This window comes from Ips typographus, linkage group LG15 (assembly GCF_016097725.1).
Source record: "Ips typographus isolate SLU linkage group LG15, UJ_Ityp_2.0, whole genome shotgun sequence".
NCBI lineage: Eukaryota > Metazoa > Arthropoda > Insecta > Coleoptera > Curculionidae > Ips > Ips typographus.
The window spans coordinates 767,673-786,790 of record NC_138436.1 but is presented as its reverse complement, the minus strand read 5'-3'; the positions used below and the strand labels follow the sequence as shown (position 1 = coordinate 786,790).

The window sequence follows — 19,118 nt, the reverse complement described above, 5'->3', positions numbered from 1 at the left end:
AGTAAAATCAGTATACCTACTGACCTTAAAACTTGGTTTTTTATCCACTGTTCTAATGTAAGTAGTTGAACCCATTGCACAGCATTTCACTCTTCAACTATGTTGCAATCTTCTTAGTGGTCAATTTTTTCATAAAAGTTGTGTTTTTTCATCCACATGAAAAAGTAGTAAAGTATTCAGCATATACAGGATACAGATCTTTAAAATAGGCCCAATTTCTTGCTTGAACCCCCTTAAAAAATGTCAGACTACCTATAAAAGTTTGTAGAAATTATGCATCAACATGGTTTATTAAGGTTAGGTATGAAATTGCTATTGCAATCTTACCTGGGCCAGCAGGCATTGTATCCATTATGACCATTGAAAATATACATTTGGGTCTTGTGAACAATAACTAACCACGAATTTACTACGACGAGATGCTTTGTCCGCTGTTGCCAACTTTCTTATTGGAACTTGAAATTGAAAGATGGTTTTTACTTTATTTACAAGAAACATGAAATTTTCTTTACAAACTAGGACTTCAGTTAGTAGTGGACTAATTTTCTATTACTGTTATTTTAAGTGAAGCATTTTCAATGTAATTTAAATTTTTTTTAACTTGCAATAAGAATAATTTACATTCATAAAATGCGTTCCGCACGAAACGTGACAACCGTGTTCAAACACGCGATTTGCGCGACATCTTTCGGAATCTTTCAAAATCTCGGGGCTGCTGCACTGTTGCCAGATTCTCATTGAGATAACTTAGAAGAAATTAAGGTTAGAAGCGTGTTATTTTGTCAGTATTTGTAGTGCGCGTGTCAATAATTTTTAATTAAACGGTTTTTTTCAACTTGCAACTGAAAATGGAGGTACAAAATGTTTTTGGACTGTTCCAAATTTTGGGCCAGGATGACGAAGGACTCTACAATAATATGAAAGAGATGGGGCTGTTACGCCAAGAAGTCAAATGCAAAAAGCGTAACTGCAGGAGAAAGTGCTCACTGCAAAGAAATAGTTCAGCTCCATTAGGGTATATGTTTCGGTGCCCCACATGCAGGGCATTTTATTCTATTCTGACTGGGTCGTTCTTCGAAAGGTGTAAATTACCTATTCGAACGATCATTTTTTTAATGTGGGAGTGGGCCTGCCTGATAAGGGTGGGATGTGCATCTATTTCGGCAGGTTGTTCAAGAACGGCAGGGATTCAACAATATCGTTTCCTTAGGGATATTTGCTCATGGAACTTAATGCGCCATGATGAGTTGTTTTTGTTAGGTATGAGTATTTTAAATTTACTTTTTAACTATTTATTCAATAGGTTTTTTTAAAGGTGGTGTAGGAAACGTCATTCAAATAGACGAGTCCGTAATTACCAAACGAAAATATAACGTAGGCCGCGTAGTACCGGCGCGTTGGATTCTTGGAATTTATGATGTAACCACCAAACGTGGTTTTATTTTATTCATTTCCAATCGTTCAGCCAGCATGTTAGAAGAAGCTATTATCAAGCATGTTCTACCCGGTTCTGAAATTTGGACTGATTGCTGGCCCGGATATGCTGGATTAAATAATTTAGGGGGGGTCTCTCCATATGTTCACAAAACAGTGAACCACTCAAGAAATTTTGTGGATCCTGAAAGTGGTGTTTGTACCAATTGCATTGAAAGTTTCTGGGCCTGCTTCAAACAATACTTGCGAAGGTTAGGTGTATTACAATCGCCTTTTATTCCCGAGTACGCCGACCAATTTATGTGGGAGCAGGCATACGGCGGAACTGCGAGTAGGCGATTTACAAACCTTCTGGCGCAAATTAAAGAAAAGTACAATTTTCGCTGATCAATTGTGTTAATTTGGCAGTCTTTTAGTTAGCTTAGTTTTTTTTGTTCAAACCTTCATTTTGTTTTATATTTTAGAAGTTTTGATATTACAATTTTTTAAGATATGTTTTTTTCTTTGTTGTTTTTTAGTCATTTCTTTCATTACTTTAATATGTGCCTTTATTATGTGTCACTTGATTAGCATAGGTTGAATAAATTATTTTTTCTTTAGAAACAGTTCTACAATTTTTAAGAATGATGTAATATTTGATTTCAGACTACGCGTGCGATTTGGCAACAGCGCAGACGAACTTTCCAAATCAGCTGATCAAATTCCACAAAATGCTTGTAAAATCATCGATTTTTTGAACGATTTTGTGACAAAAATTCGTGGTTAGCTATTCTTCACAAAACCCCTTGAATTTAGTGAATAATCTTCGCCAATTATTGGATTATTGTAATAAAAATACAATAATTATTTCAGCTGAATGTAAATTTTTTTGACACCACAAAAAAAAACCAAACAAAAGCCAAGTGACAAGTTGGCATTTGACATCATAACAGATCCAAGATGGTCTATCAGCAGAACTTCCTTCCACAATGCGTTACGCCGGGTGACGTCACAGTGGATGCTCGAATGCACAATATGCACTCAAGGGATTACAGGCGTTGTCCGTGGTTTTGTATTACTATTTGATTCTCTCTCTTCATTAAAGTAGTCCATCTTCACAGAGTGGAGGCATTACATTCTTCTGAGATGGTATTTATAGGAAGGGGTAAGTTCTACGAAACGAAATATCTAAAAATTTAGATTCATTAAGTATTGCATTTATTGTTAAAAAAAAAACATAGCAGCAGCACAAAGATGGTTTCTTTACAATCATAGTACTTGATACGTAGATATTCAGCCTTATGCCGTAAATCCATTGACTTAATATCAATATTGAAATAATTTCAATGAAAATTGATCACTATTTCAATTTTTGGTCACATTTGATTAAAAAAACTGTAAGTAACAATTGATTGATAAAATTTCAAGCTTCACTATGGCAACATTGCATTTGAGTTATGGCCAGACCAAACCAGACGGAGCAGTACCGACCTAACCTCACAAATTATGTAAATTTTAAACAGATTGTGGAGGTGTCGTGGTCAGTAAGCTCGTTGTTGACTAATCACAACACTCCACGTATAAATCAAACTGCTTCAATTTCACTTATTATGCTGTATTAACATTATGGGGAACTATGAGACATTTTCTCATTAAGAAGGTTGTAAAAAGAATAAAATATTAGGAACTTGTGTCCGAAAACCTTGGCGCCCGAAATCTGACTCTTTACTGTCGACGCTTGACAGATGTCGTACGAAGCGACGTAAAAACGCCGGTTGACGCTACAATACTCCCCACCCAGTAACGGAGTAATTTAAATCTTAAGTTAAAAATCACAACATATTAACTGACAAGATAACAGCTTAATTAAACAAATTAATCATAAACATGTTAAAACATATTAACAGCAGTAAAATAAAAATACAAGATATGTACTTATACTATTAATACTTAATCTAAATTTGAAATTTTACTTTTTTGTTAACGCCTTTAGTTAAGGTTGGATCCTGGACATTGCTGATACTAGCATATGAGTGGTCGTGCAAGATAATATCTTGAGGTAATAAAAAGGCCGGTTTCAACCGATCCATTGAAATATTTACATCTTTGTCTTTTATAGCAAATTGAAAAATATTTGTCAAAACGTTTCTTTACAAGGAAGGGTCCGTCGTAAGGAGGTTGTAAGGGTCTTTTTACTGCGTCACGTCTAACAAAAACATGTGTACAGTTGTTCAATTCAGGTGAAACAAAAATTTTTGGCTGTGAATGGTGATTAAAAGATACTGGTCTTAAAAATTGCATTTTTTCTTTGAGTTTGCCAACAAAAGTAATAGGGTCTGTGTTGTGTATTCATGGCAACACTGCGCGGGCAATTGTCATATCACTCATATTAGTTAGTCGTTGTTAGGTTAAGGGAGTAGGGGATTGAATGTTACAATCGACCGCATGTTTTTTCTGGTGGAATAAAAACTAAGGTTGTTAACGTTCACCCCAGTGGTTTTATTCGTTCGTTCCCCGGGAACAATACATTACATTTTTGGCGACGAGGATGGGATCCCCTGTAGGCAACTCCCGGTGAAGTTAATACACGAAACCGTTTTACACGCGTTTAGACTGTCCAGTGCCAGTTCGCGGACTCTCTAAGTGAAATTTACAGAAGACCTATTCAGACTATAAGATGACTACGCTTGGAAATATCGAACACTTCAATACCAGCGACCCATCGGGGTGGGAGGCTTATCAAGAGCGCGTCGAGTTCTTCTTGGTAGCCAACAACATTACAGATGATGACAAGAAAAAGGCGGTGTTCCTAAGCCTTTGTGGCCCTTCGGCTCATGAAATTCTGCGATCGCTTATCGCCCCAGTGAAAGTCAAGGACAAGCATTATAACGAAATTATACAGATTCTCAGCAATCATTTTGCACCCAGAACATCCGAGATCGTGAATCGTTTCAGATTCTATAGGCGGGATCAGCAACCAGGTGAGAGTTTTTCTATCTTCCTCAAAGAATTGCGACAATTAGCCGAGAAGTGTGGGTTTGATGCCGCTTTGGATACCATGCTTCGGGACCGTATTGTCTGAGGAATTCGTGACAAAGCTCTTCAGCGCCGCCTATTAGCAGAGGACAAAATTACGTTGAAGCGAGCTCAAGAAATGTGCTTAGCTCAAGAGGTGGCAGCACGTAGCGTGGCAATCATACAACAAGAGACGGCAACAGCGTCAAACGCTCCGACAGCGTCAAACGTCAATAGGATTGACAATCGAACAAAACACAAACAAAAATCTGTTTTGAATGTAAACAAATCCAAATGGAAGTGTTACAGATGCGACAATGAACATTAAGCTGAAACGTGCGTGTACAAAACAGCCAGGTGTCGTTACTGTGAAAAGGAGGGACATATAGAACGTGCTTGTTTAAGGAAAAAGAAACAACTGGAAACCAGAAGATCAGTGAATATTGTTGAAGAGTGCGAGGACAATGCAAGCGCGGATAATAGCTTTATGTTAGAGATGGAGAGTCAAGAGCAGCTGGACTTTGAACCATCTATAAAGAATCTGCAAACCAGTCACAGTAAAGTTAAACAACAAACCGCATACCATGGAGGTGGATTCAGGTGCAGCATTTAGTGTCATTGGCCAATTTGATTTCCAAAGGCTATTTTCGGGACAGGCGCCCATTATCAAGCCAACCAGGGTCACACTTAAGGACTACCAGAATGCTGTTATATCAACTATCGGTGAGTGCATGGTTTCAGTTCAGTTTGGCTCCAAGCACGCCCTTTTGCCACTGGTCATTCTGGAAGACGAACGGAGTAGTTTGGTTGGACGGAATTGGTTTGCGCCTCTGGGTTTATCTATAGCAGGTTTGCATCAAATTTCAAATACTGTTGACTACGTTATGGAGTTTCCAGAAGTTTTTGAGCCCAAATTGGGTGCTTACAAGAGACCACCAGTGTCTTTTGATTTGGACCCTTCCGTGAAGCCAATTGCTTTGAAAGCTAGGAAGGTTCCGTTTGCATTGAAGAACAGGATTGACAAAGAGCTTGACAGACTTATTGACGAGGGAGTATTGGAACCAGTAGCTTATCCAAGGTGATGCACGCCCATTGTTGTAGTAGTGAAAGGTGATGGTCAAGTACGTCTTTGTGGAGATTACAGAAGCACTATAAATCGTGCTCTGCGGGCAAATACATACCCAGTTCCTCGGATACAGGATATTTTGACCATTTTAGCTGGAGGAACAGTTTTTGCTAAGCTGGACATGGCCCAAGCTTACTTACAGCTGAGTGTGGATCAAGAAGCAGCTGAGGCGCAAACAATTATAACCCACCGGCGCGCTTTCCAGTGCAAAAGGCTACAATTTGGTGTTTCAATAGCACCTCAAATTTTCCAAAGGTTTATGGATTTACTACTTACGGGAATTCAGGATGTTTTTCCATATTACGATGACATCCTGATAGTGGGACATTCTACCACCGACTTAGACGGGAAGATGCGCGCAGTTCCTTCCCGTTTCAAAGAATGCGGACTTCACCTTCGTAAAGATAAATGTATCTTTCAAGCCTCAAGAATAAATTTTTTAGGTTTTGAAATCAGTGATTCAGGCATAAGTAACAAAGACAAAGTAGCAGCGATCATAAAGGCGCCCCCTCCAAGGAACAAAACAGAACTTCAAGCTTTCCTAGGTTTGGTAAACTTTTACCACGTATTTTTGAAGGATAAGGCTTCTTTTGCTGAACCTCTATACTCTACCTGCTAACTATTGCATAAAGACATGCAATTTAAGTGGGGTTTAGAGGAAAACACTGCCTTTAAACAAATTAAAGACATTTTAGCCAGGGAACCGCTGCTGGGGCACTATGACGAATCGAAGATGCTAATTTTGACATGCGATGCAAGTCCATATGGAGTGGGATGTATTTTGAGCCAACCCAATGACCAGGGACTGGAAATGCCAATAGCCTATCATAGTAGGACTCTGTCATCAGCAGAAAGGAATTTTGCACAATTGGATAAAGAAGCTTTAGCTATAATTGTAGGTATGAGGAAATTTCATGATTACGTGTATGGACGCCATGTGATCATTCGCACGGATCATAAGCCTCTTTTAGGGATTTTGCAGTCCAGTAAAGGGATTCCTGAAATTTTGTCACCCAGAATGTTCAGATGGACACTTATTTTAAGCGCTTATGACTATAACTTACAATACGTGCCAGGGAAGAAAATTAGCAATGCTGACGCTTTAAGCAGACTACCTGTAGAGGGTACAGTGCAAGAACCTCCAGTTTGCGGCGACGTCCTGATGTTAGAAGACCCTCCCGAAAAGATGTTCACTGCAAAGGAAGTGGCTTCTGAGACTAGGAAAGATCCAACTCTGGCCCAAATCTTGCAATGGGTTCAGAAAGGTTGGCCAGATAAAAACAAGAAACTTTTACCCCAATTTTTACCATACTCTATGAGAAGAAACGAGATATCGTGCTACCGAGATTGTCTTTTATGGAGCACTAGGGTGATAATTCCACCAGGGGGGAGGAAAATGGTCCTAAAAGTTCTTCACTCTGCGCATCCAGGGATTGTGAAAATGAAGAGCCTCGCTCGTTCTTACGTGTGGTGGCCTAATTTAGATAAAGACATCGAGGAACTCGTGAGCACTTGCTCAGACTGTCAGGAAAACCGTAAAATGCCAAACAAAGCTCCAGTACATCCTTGGGAGTGGGCACGGGCACCTTGGTCGAGGATTCACTTAGATTTTGCCGGTCCAATGAATGGCATCTATTTCCTTATAGTGGTAGATGAGTTTGTTTGTATGGTAGATGATGTTCTGAGGGAACTTTTCGCCACGCATGGGCTGCCTGATGTGTGTGTCTCGGATAATGGAACAGCTTTCACTTCGGAGGAGTTTCAGAAGTTTCTGAAGGACAACGGCATACGTCAAGAACTAGTAGCACCATACCATCCAAGCAGTAATGGTCAGGCTGAAAAAATGGTCCAGAATGTAAAGGCGTCGCTCAGGAAGATGTCAGGTAAGGACGTCTCATTGAAATTGACACGATATTTATTTTCCCAGCATGTAACACCGCATTGTATGACTGGAAGATCACCAGCGGAAATACTTATGGGTAGAAAACTAAATACCCTATTGGACAGAGTTTACCCAGATTTCTCCAAGGAAATGATGGCAAAGCAAGAGAAACACCTGGAAAGAATACCTACCCGGGTTTTCCAGGAAGAAGACACCGTCTATTCTCGCTCTTTCCTGCCGGGTCAAAAATGGATACCATCAACGATTGTCAGTCAATCCGGCCCAGTCAGTTACCGGGTTAAGACGCCAGAGGGTAAGATCATTAGAAGGCACACCGATCAATTACGTTCCAGGGCGGAAAAAGAGCAAGACCATTCTGATCAAGCAATGGAGCCTGATGATGAAGAGATTTCCGTACCAGCGCCGATTTCTGAACCTGAAGCCATGGTGACCGATACGTCAATCGAATTAAATGTGGAAGCAAGGTCAACCCAGGCGCGTTTACCAAGGTTGAGAGCACCTCCAAAGTACTTGGATGATTTTATATGTACATAATTCTATATTGTCCAGGGGGGAGGAGTGTTGTGTATTCATGGCAACACTGCGCGGGCAATTGTCATGTCACTCATATTAGTTAGTTGTTGTTAGGTTAAGAGAGTAGTCGATTGGATGTTACCGACGACCGCATGTTTTTTCCTGGTGGAATAAAGAAAGGTTGTTAACGTTGACCCCAGTGGTTTTATTCGTTCGTTCCCCGGGAACAATACATTACACAAGGAAAAGAGAAATATTTGATTTTCTGCTCCAAATGGAAAAATGTGAAATGGACAATACGAAAGATGAAAATTCATCAGATACTTTAAGTGGAGTTGGCAGGTAAGTTTTTGTATTAAACATTGTTGCAAAAGGAGCTGGCACTGACTTAATTTAAAAATTCGGTATTGTTTTGTTCAATATTTGTTACTTGGATATTTTTTTTATTTATATATTTTTTCATCTTTGTTTACTGAAGATTAAAATAATAATTACAATATATACACTTTTAGCCTTCCAGAAGACATACAACATGAGTCTACTACAAATACTGGGGATGCAAATATTGTGTTGTCTACCCAGTTTGAAATGGAAACTGAATGGTATAGAATATAATTTTATTTACAACCATATATGTAATGCTGTCATTACTAACGTCATTGAAGGTTAGGAAGTATCATATTGCGCACCTCTACTTCCCGCCCTCACTTCCCTCCCTCATTTCCCGCCCTCTAAAATTGTGATTGTTAATATTTAAAAAAAAAAAAAGATGATTGAATCAAATTTTTTAAAACAATATAATGTAACAATAAATTGTAAATTTTGATAGAAATATGATGGTTGTAAATAAAATAGTATACAAACCTCGGTAGGAAGTTTCATTCCTGTCTCGAGATCCTAGCTAAACCTCGACGCTTCGCGTCTCGGCTATCTAACTAATCTCTCGACAGTAATGAAACTCTTCCCACCCCGGTGTGTAATATACTATTTAAACTTTTAAAGCAGTGTATTTATTTTACATTTTTTTAGTCACAATTACATAGTGTTCACAGAACCTCAACCTGAAGTATCAGAAGTATTATGCTCATCTTCTACAAGCACAGCACCAAGTACTGCAGAACAGTTGTTAGCAGAATTAAATCATAAACGTTCTGGTAGCCCTCCTGATACTTCAGAATTCCATGGATCACTGAAGTTGCTAAAGGGTCCAACAAAAAGGTACTTTACTAAATACTACAAAATTTAGTACTAAAAAAATCATCATATTACATTACAATTACAAACTTTATTTTGTTCAACTTTTTAGGAACAAATTTTCAAATAAGTTTTTTATTAACTTTAAGGAAAAGAAAGAACTACGTTGGAGATTTGTCAAGTGATGATTTTTCAACACCAAGAAAGAGAAAAAGAAATTTATCTACGAAGCTTCAATAAGAAAAAAGAATCATACCATAAAGACTTTACAAAGCAATGTTAGATATTTGAAGAGCAAAGTTAAAGACTTGAAGAGTCTGCTTGATTATATCAAGAAGAAGGCTTTTTTAACCGACCATTCTGTATCTATTGTCAAGGTATTTTTACGTTAAATTAAATTTTCTTAAATCATTTTAAACAATCATCAATTCAATCAAATCAAATCATTTCTTAAAACATTTTTGTTTTTAGGCATCACTTGAAGGTCCTGCCGCAATTATGTTTGAACGCATAATAAAGGGTTCTACTACACACCACTTTGAACCAGAATTAAGAGCTTTTGCGCTAAGCTTGGCCTTCATTTCTCCCAGAGCCTATGAACTTGTTAGGAAGACATTTAAAAACTCTTTGCCACACCTTAGAACGATCTCTAGGTGGTACACGTCAATTGATGGAAGTCCCGGGTTCACTAAAGAATCATTAGACGCTTTAAAACAGCGATTATCTTTGACTGATGGACCATTACTGTGTAATTTAGTAATGGACGAAATGGCCATCAGGAAAAGAATAGAGTGGGACGGAAGCCGCTTTACCGGTTTTATTGATGTGGGGGCACATCACGACTCAGAGGATTTGCCTGAAGCAAAGGATGCTGTAGTTTTTATGTTGGTTTGCCTCAACCAGAGGTGAAAGATTCCGGTGGGATATTTTTTAACCAGCGGTCTTACAGCTTGAGTTGATACAAAAGTGTTTACTCTTTGTTCAAGAGAGTGGTGTTACAGTGACTTCACTGACATTTGACGGAGCTGTGTCAAATATTAGTGCTGTCCAACATCTTGATGCACGACTATTTGACGCTATTAACTTACACACATGTTTTAAACATCCCGTTACAGGAAAACACAGGCACTTCACACCCGTGTTAGTAGTTACGGTGCACACCCAGTAACCAGCACAGTCAGCAAGGTTAGCATAATGAGGTCGCTGACGAATATAAAAGATCGACTCGACTAAATCACCGAATTCTGGGGTCTTCCACAGAGGGAAGTCACTGACTGATCTCTGGGTTAGTCTGGGTACGCCTATTGTGCAACGCAACGTGGAGCAGTAGGTGACCAAGTGCCACACCCTAGATCAGCCCTAGCAAAGGAAATAGTGTGGGCGAGCAGCATAAGTTGCCGTACCTACTTACCTCCCTTTGTTAGGTACTTAACGACTTTACCGGCTCGGTGAATGCCCTCGGACACAAGTCTAGGGTTCATTCATCCCCGATAAAGCGTCGCCCCCCGTGCTCCTCCCGTCAAACCCGGACCACATCATGCTCCCCGCCATCTTGGCAATCTGTGGGTAAGGTTATTGTCTAGCTATTAAATTATTACGTTCAAATAAAAGTGGGTTACCTGTGGAAACCTGAGTATTCTTCCTTCTGAGCTACCCCTTAACGTGACAATATGCTGAAGTTAGTAAGGACGTGTTTTGGTGCGATTAAAATTTTGGAGAATTCTCAAAACGATTTTGTTAAGTGGGAATTTATTTCTAGTTTAGTAGAAATACAAAATATTGAAGGGCTGCATGCAGCTACACGGGTTCGAAACAGGCATCTGCAATGGCCGCGCGAAGTAATGAAAGTCCGATTAGCTGCTCAAACAATGAGTAAAAGTATTTCTGATGCCCTGATATTTTTGAAGAAGGATTTATGTCACCCGAATTTTTCTAAATCTTCAGCAACTGCCGAGTTTTTATTAAATTTTAACAATCTGTTTGATATTTTTAATTCAAAAGGTAAGTGGGCCAAATACAAATATAAGCGTTCTTTGTCTCCTGGCAATGTAGATGAGATTTTTTCATATTTTGAAGAAATGAAGCATTATATTCTTGGCCTTAAATTAGAGGGTCGCCCAGTTACAGAGTGCAGAAGAAAAACTGGGTTTATAGGGTTTTGAATCGCAATAGAGTCGATTAAGGCTTTATATAAATAATATGTTGAAGAAACAAAATTATTAAAGTATATTGCCACATATAGATTGTCCCAAGTTCACTTAGAGTTGTTCTTTGGGGCAATCAGGAGCAAAGGGGATTTAACAACAACCCAACAGCCCGTCAATTTCAGGCTGCCTACAAGCACCTTTTGGTACAAGTTCAAATTGTAGGTTCCAAAGCGGGAAACATTGCCGACTTTGGTACCATAAATATTTTGAACTGTACTAGTATTACAAGGTCGGATGAGAGGGATGATCTTGAAAAAAATGATAAATTTCTTGAAATGGAAAATAAAATTAGTCATGATATAAAAGAATATTCATTTTTATCTTCGGACTCTTGGAACTTGACGTTGTATGCAGAGGATATTGTTGGGTATATTACAGCATTTATAGTACGAAAATTAAGGAATTGTTTAAATTGCGCAAAATGTTCACTTTGCTAGAAAGCGATTCGGTGATGAGCTCTTTGCAGCAAAGAAAGACCTTTGGTAGGTTAGTGAGGGCATCCAAGCTAGTTATTGAAATATGTAAAGGCGCAGAAAAATTTTTTAGATTCTATATTAAAACTCAAAATATTTTTAACCAAAATAGAAATCTGTTAGAAATATTAATAGTAAATACTATGAACCACTGTATATGATTATTTTCAAGATCATTTATATGATGATGATGTGTTAAATGAGCATGCTGTGTTGTTAGTTAAATTAGTTCTGAAACATTTTGTTAAACTTCGACTACACTATGAAAGCAACAAGCTTCTAGAAAAGTAGAAACCCCGTATCAGGAGTATAAATAATAAAGTAACTTTATTCAGAAATGAATAAAAAACAGAAGTGCAGTTGTACTTAGTAATTACCAACTTGTTTACCACATTGTAAGGTCCCTCCCAAACCGGTGTTAATTTCGGTGATTTGCCTTTCTTCCTCTGAGGGTTAAACAACCAAACTTTATCGTCCTTCTGGAACCCTCCCGAATTGGCCATAAGATCATAACGAGCTTTCATCTTGTCGCTAGCTAGATTCAAACTTTCCCTGACAAGATCATGGATGTTCAGTAATCTTTCTTGCAACTCGTTAAAGGCATAGGAATGATAATGTCAGACCAGGACTACCAATACTAGGACCAAGAAGTCAACCCAGACCGATTTCTTTTGGTCAACCTAGCCAAGATAGGAATTGTGAGTACTCCATTGGCCAGATCAGTAATCCAGTGAGGTTAGGAGATGCTGCCCTTTTGACCCAGCAAGTTAAACGAGACATGCGTTTATTACTTTAATAAACGCCTTTACCGAGATCTTGTTTCAGAGGTAGAATCAAACCACTTGCTAGAAAAATATAATTTAATAACTAAATAACAGTTAAAACTAATTGACAAAATGGTTGGTTTATGAACTTAGTGAATCGGAATAAAACCTTCAAACATAATTCCCGAAAGGAAACACTCTAAACAATACCTTTTACATGCACAAAATATTACAATAATAAATCCATACTTACATTTGTTAAACAATGATGAGGGTAGCTTTCTGGAGGGTTTGGCACTCGCGATTTATTATAATTTAGAAAATGGTTTACTATTTAATTAATTTACGAACCCGGTGCGGGTTGCAGAATTCCGGACGACTACATTTTGTGGTGCGAGCCGAGTCTTCTGGCTGGCTCTACCGTCTGAGGCAGAGTCTTCGACTGTCTCTGATCGTCTCTCGTTCATAACGCATGTCGAGCTTAATTTATACCCGATTGACTGGCTGACGTAGTTTGTTATTCCTCGTCGCCTGCATCGCAACAGTAGCGGGGATTTGTCATCGCTAAAAATAGAGATGATGCACTATGGGCATCCTGACTGTAACTTTGCCTCACGCATTTTATTATTTTGCCATCTCCGAATATCTGATTTAATTTAATGAATTTATACTTTTTGAATAATAAGTCCATCTTTTAAATAAATGGATTTTCCATTCGTGACAATATTTTGGAACCAATAAGTGACAATGAAAGATTTGTTTGCACGAATCAGACAAATATTGAACTTTTAGGCTCATTTCAATGTAAGGTTCATATTCAAACTTTGAATTTATGTGTACAGCTTTATGTAATTCCTGATTATGCTATGAATCATTCTTGTCTAATAGGCAGAGATGTATTATGTCACGACAATGTCAAGTTTGCTGTTGAGGGAAGCAATGTTTGTATTCAGCAAGTTAATGATAATAATTTAGAATGTGATTTAGATTTAGAGATTGACAATTTTGATAAACAAATTATGATGATAGATATGATTGATACTAATGATAATTTTCCAGATTTGAATGTCTACGAAGGGCTAAATCCAATGGACAGGTCTAAATTTGAATCAGATTTTCAAATCACAATCCATTTCCACACAAAGAGAGACAGGAGGTAGTTGAAATAATACAAGATTTATGTTAGAGGAAAATTATCCGAAAGAGCAATTCACAGTACAGTTCTCTTATAGTTCTTGTTAAGAATAAGTCTGGAACGACTAGAATGTCTGTTGATTTCAGAGATTTAAATAAGATGAACCGTCGAGACAATTTTCCACTCCCGTTGATTGATGACCAAATTGAATTGTTGCGAGATAAAAAGTTTTTTACTAAGCTAAACACCACACGTCCACAAGTGCAAAAAAAAGGCAACTACACGTGGTGTTCCCAGGCGGTCACCCATCCAAGTACTAACCACGCCCTACGCTACTTGACTGGGTTGATCGGACGGGAACCGGTATATCCAGCGTGGTATGGCAGTTGCCTATAAATTTATCAATAACCGAGTAATAAAAACCACCAAAAGTGTAGGAGAAATGCAAATGTCATTTTCATGGTTGAAATGAATGGCTAAATTATCTCAGAGCTGTAGCTAGTTCCTAAAAAGATGATATAACCGACTTCAAAGAAAAAAGCATAAATTTCATATAATTTTCGTCCACAGTTGCCTATAAAGTTATCAATAACCGAGTAATAAAAACCACCAAAAGTGTAGGAGAAATGCAAATGTCATTTTCATGGTTGTAATGAATGGCTAAATTATCTCAGAGCTGTAGCTAGTTCCTAAAAAGATGATATAACCGACTTCAAAGAAAAAAGCATAAATTTCATATAATTTTCGGCCACAGTTGCCTATAAAGTTATCAATAACCGAGTAATAAAAACTGTTAAATACGCCGTTAAACGCCGATGACCGGAAAATTAATAGAAGTTTATTGAAAAATAATGCAACCGGGAAAAAACAGCTAATCAGTTCAACATCGACATACATAACCTCCATTACCGGTACTAATCTAGTAACCAACCAACAAAAAACAAAAGTTACTATATATCAAGACTACCAACCCACTAAACATAAATGCACAGCTGACTGCGTGTTTTGTGGGTGGTCTATTGGAACATAAATATTCAAATATTATCTCAACACTCCCACTTATTTGAATATTTACAGACATCACATTTATATTTAAGAACTACTATTAACAAGTAACACACGAACAAGTTATGTGTAGCTGTCCAATAACAAAGCATTTAAAAATTATGACAAGTTAAGCTTTTCAATTAAATTAGACAATACAGTTTTTGTAAGCGCTTTAGTAAATAAGTCTGCTAACTGTTCACTGCTGTTCACATAACTTACGATTATATTGCCCTTTTCACACTCATCCCGCACAAAATGCACTTTCACGTCGATGTGTTTGGTTCTGCTGTGAAATTGGTGAGCATGAGCCAACTTTATCGCTGATTGATTATCCACATTTATCCTTATTGAGGGTATTTCGATGTCCAATTCTTTGAGAAATGACTTTAACCACAAAGCCTCCCGCGTTCCTAGAGCTAAAGCTATATATTCAGCCTCTGTTGTTGACTGAGCTACCACATTTTGTTTTTGGCTCTTCCAGGTTACAGGTCCGTCAGCAATGATGAATACATAACCACTGGTTGACTTCCGTGTATCTATACAGCCAGCATAATCTGCATCAGTGTAGCCAATCACATCTATTTTCGTTGATTTTGCATAAACAAGTTTGTAGTGTAGTGTGTGTTTTAAGTAACGCAAGATTCTTTTTACTGCTTTCCAGTGTTGATCAGTCCAGTTATTGAAGAATCTGCTTACTTGATTCACAGCGTAAGAGATATCTGGGCGACTTGATGCTAAGAAAATTAAAGATCCAACTACTTCACGATAAGGTTGATCTTTATTACAACTTGAGTTGTCCTTTGGTGAAGACAGTGGCTCACTTACATCTGCTGGAACTGTTACAGGTTTTGCGTCGGTCATATTACATTTAGTTAACAGTTTTGTGATGTATGATTGCTGGTGAACTAAAACTTTACCAGCTGCTAAATTCTGTTCAATCTTCAGTCCCACAAAATGCAATTTATTATTGTCTAAATTAACTGTAATTTTAAACACTTTGAAATGCAAAGTATCAATAAGTTCTTTAATGGCTATTTTTGACTGAGATAATAACAAGCCATCCTCAACGTAAATTGCCAAATAGATTACAGAATTAGCAAACTGCCAACAAAAACACATTGGTCAGACTTTAGTTGTTTAAATTTGTATTTTTCAAGAAAAGACACAAATTTTGGTTCCAACATCTTGGAGAGTGCTTTAGTCCATACAGACTTCGATTTAATTTGCATACTAAATTTGGATGTTTCTTACTCACAAATCCAGTAGGTTGCCTCATGTAAACACACTCCTTCAGGTCACCATAGAGAAACGCCGTTTGCACATCAAAATTGGAAACTTGTAAGTCCTTTTCAGCTGCTAATGCAAGCAAAACACGAATTGAGTCATAACGAACTACAGGTGCAAATGTTTCTTCAAAGTCCACTCCTTTTTCTTGTGTAAAACCACGAGCTACAAGTCTGGCTTTTAAAACGTTGCACACTACCGTCTTCGTCAGTTTTTACGCGGAAAAACCCACTTAGTGTCAACCACTTTTGAATTTGGAGGCAGTTTCACTAAGTCCCAAGTATTGTTTTCTTTTAAAGAGTCTATTTCTTCTTCCATTGCTATATGCCACTTTCTGGAGTCCGCACAACTTCATAAGAGCCAGGTTCATAAATAGAGCTATAGTTAGCTTCAGGAAAATCCATATAAAAATCAGAAAACTTAGATGGGATTGAAATCTTGGTTCTGTCACGCAGTTGTCGCTCTTCAAAATTATTCTCATTCAATAGCTCGTTATTTCCAAAATCATAAGAGTCTTCAGCATCAAGATATGAGTCATCATCACTATTTAAAGACTCAGTTACAGTTTCACTGGGTGTTTCGATGTTGTCTGTTTCTTCTTCTATTATTTCCTCAACTTCAGTCTGTTCATTAGTAGTAGTACGTTCAAAGTTTCCAAATTTCAGAGTAAAAACTTCTTCTTCAAAATCCATTGCTTCATTTTCATTAAATGTTACATTGCAGCTAACCTCTATTCTTCTTTTAGCTGCATCCCAGAGTCTGTAATTTGAAGAATATCCTTCAAATCCAACAAACAAGAATTTTCTGGATTTTGGATCCCACTTTTTGCGAAATTGAGGTGGTATACCATGTATGCAGGACTTCCAAAAATTCTGATGTGTTTCAGTTCAGGTTTTCTTCCAAACCACTTTTCATAAGGCGTCATCTTTTGAACTTGACCAGAAGCTGTTCTGTTAAGCAGATAAGCAGCTGTGTTCACTGCTTCTGACCACAGCTCCTGAGGGACATGTTTATTTATCAACATTGATCTAGCACTTTCCACAATAGTTCTCAACTCCCTCTCAGATCTGCCATTTTGTTGTGGAGTATAGGGTGCTGACCATTCATGTGATATGCCCTCTTTCTTCAAATAGTCTTGGAATTCTTTGTTGAGGTATCCACCTTTACCTTGATCACTTCTTAAAATTTTTATTTTGTTGCCAGTCTGTCTTTCAACATAAGCTTGGTATTGCACAAACTTGTATAAACTTCTGATTTAGCTTTCAGAAAATAGACAGTTCGATATCCACTGCAGTCATCTTTGAATAATACAAAGTATCTTGATCCACTGGGCGATGAGATGTTCATTGGTCCACAAACATCGGAGTGAATCATTTCTCCTGGTTTTTCACTTCTTCTGGATTCGAGTTTCTTATGTGACTCCTTGACTGCTTACCAAGTTGACAAACTTCACAGAAAAAGTCCTCCTTGTCATTAATGTTCAAATCTTTGACTAGTTTAGTAGTATTCCAAATGGCCTTGAAGTTAACATGACCTAAACGATCATGCCATAATCTTAGTGAATTTTTACTGGCAAGACTTAAGTTGCATTCAAGTGAAGGTACCACTTTAAATTTCATAATCCACAAATTATTTTTCCTTACTACAGCGCAAGAAATGTTTCCATCACTGTCACGAAATTCACATCTGTCTTTATAGGAATGGTGAGTAAACCCTTTATCAGTCATTACTCCCACTGAAAACAAGCTTCTACTAATATTTGGTAAGTACAGTACATTATTTATGATTCTATCATGCCATTGAAGTTGTGGAAACTGGTCCAGTCGCTTCTATCAATTTGTCATTTGCAATTCTGACAAACATGGGATTCTCAATAGGTTTCAAGTTTTTAAACCATTCTTTATGACCAGACATATGCATGCTAGCCCCTGAGTCACAAATCCACTCATCCTTTTCCAAATCATGACTTGCACTGTACAAAGATGAAATGTCGCAGATATATGCTGAACTGAAGGTGGAGAATAATTTCTGTCATGATTATTTTGGTTTTTCTTAGCATCATACATTCTTTTACTACATTTACGCACCCAATGACCCTTCTTTTTACAATAATTACAAGTAGTGGTTTTCTTTAAGTCTTGAATATTGGTTTTACCTTTCTTGAGGTTGGTATTTTCCAATTGGCTTTGCAGTGCCCTCACCTCTAATGCAAGCCTGGACATTTCAGAGTCATCATTTGTCATTCTGGTTTCTTCTTTCAGGAGTCTGGCTGTCAGATTTTCAAAAGTTTGTTGATCACTAGACACAGAGTCCCATGCAGTGCGAAAAGCATTGAACTTGGATGGTAAACTGTTAATGACCTTGGAGCAAATGGCACTAACACTTATATGTTCTTTCACATCTTTTAACTGTCTCACTAAAAGTTCTATTGAGGAAATATGTTCAGCAACTGACGCGTTTTCTGGCATCCTATATTCGTAGAACCGTTGCCAAAGTAGTTCCTTTGAGATTTCAGTCTTTTGTTCATGAATTGAAATTAATCGTCCCCACATTTGAGCGGCATCCTCACAATTTATTAAAAATTGCATCTGCTGCTGTGTTATTGTCGATAACAACAGCACTTGTGCTTTGGAATTCTTCAAATCCCAAACTTTCCACTCTTCAGATCAAAGCGATCGGCGGGCATCTTTTCTGTGCCATTGACTATGGACAGAAGATTTTCTGCTTTCAACAAAATGGTGATACTGAACTTCCATAGCTGAAAGTTTGAGCCATCAAACTTCGGGATACTGGAGTCAAACTTGACTGCTAGTGAAGCCATCACTTTAGTCATTAGTTTAATGATACGACTTGAACGTAATTACAATTACACCACGCGAAAAAAAACACGACTTGAACGTGAACACCAATGTGACGACTTTTTACTTTCGTTTTTACCTGAACTTTCCGATCAACAGGCTGCCCTAAAACCGACACGACGTACCTGGGCCCATAACCTGTTAATTAAAACGCCGATGACCGGAAAATTAATAGAAGTTTATTGA

The 19,118-nt window shown here is 37.8% G+C and overlaps 1 protein-coding gene and 3 pseudogenes across 1 annotated transcript; 1 reads left to right on the top strand and 3 right to left on the bottom strand.

The window, feature by feature from the left end:
* Positions 1-3,209: 3,209 nt before the first annotated feature.
* On the top strand, positions 3,210-5,774 carry LOC145738188 (uncharacterized; annotated as a pseudogene).
* An 8,241-nt stretch (positions 5,775-14,015) lies between these two features.
* LOC145738549 (5S ribosomal RNA) lies at positions 14,016-14,134 on the bottom strand (annotated as a pseudogene).
* A 773-nt stretch (positions 14,135-14,907) lies between these two features.
* On the bottom strand, positions 14,908-15,651 carry LOC145738398 (uncharacterized; annotated as a pseudogene).
* Positions 15,652-17,865: 2,214 nt separating this feature from the next.
* LOC145738397 (uncharacterized) lies at positions 17,866-18,542 on the bottom strand. Its single transcript, XM_081993216.1, has 2 exons — positions 18,162-18,542; positions 17,866-18,102 (listed from the first exon to the last, which is right to left on the bottom strand). Exons 1-2 carry the CDS (start codon positions 18,540-18,542, stop codon positions 17,866-17,868), a joined length of 618 nt encoding a protein of 205 aa, XP_081849342.1.
* Between the last annotated feature and the right edge of the window lie 576 nt (positions 18,543-19,118).

Excerpts from the sequence above, each read along its gene's own strand:
- LOC145738397 (XM_081993216.1), bottom strand. The coding sequence starts at position 18,542 with ATGCCAGAAAACGCGTCAGTTGCTGAACATATTTCCTCAATAGAACTT. Across the intron at positions 18,103-18,161 it reads GTAAAAAGAAGGGTCATTGG|AAATTATTCTCCACCTTCAG; the intron begins GTGCGTAAATGT and ends TAATCATGACAG.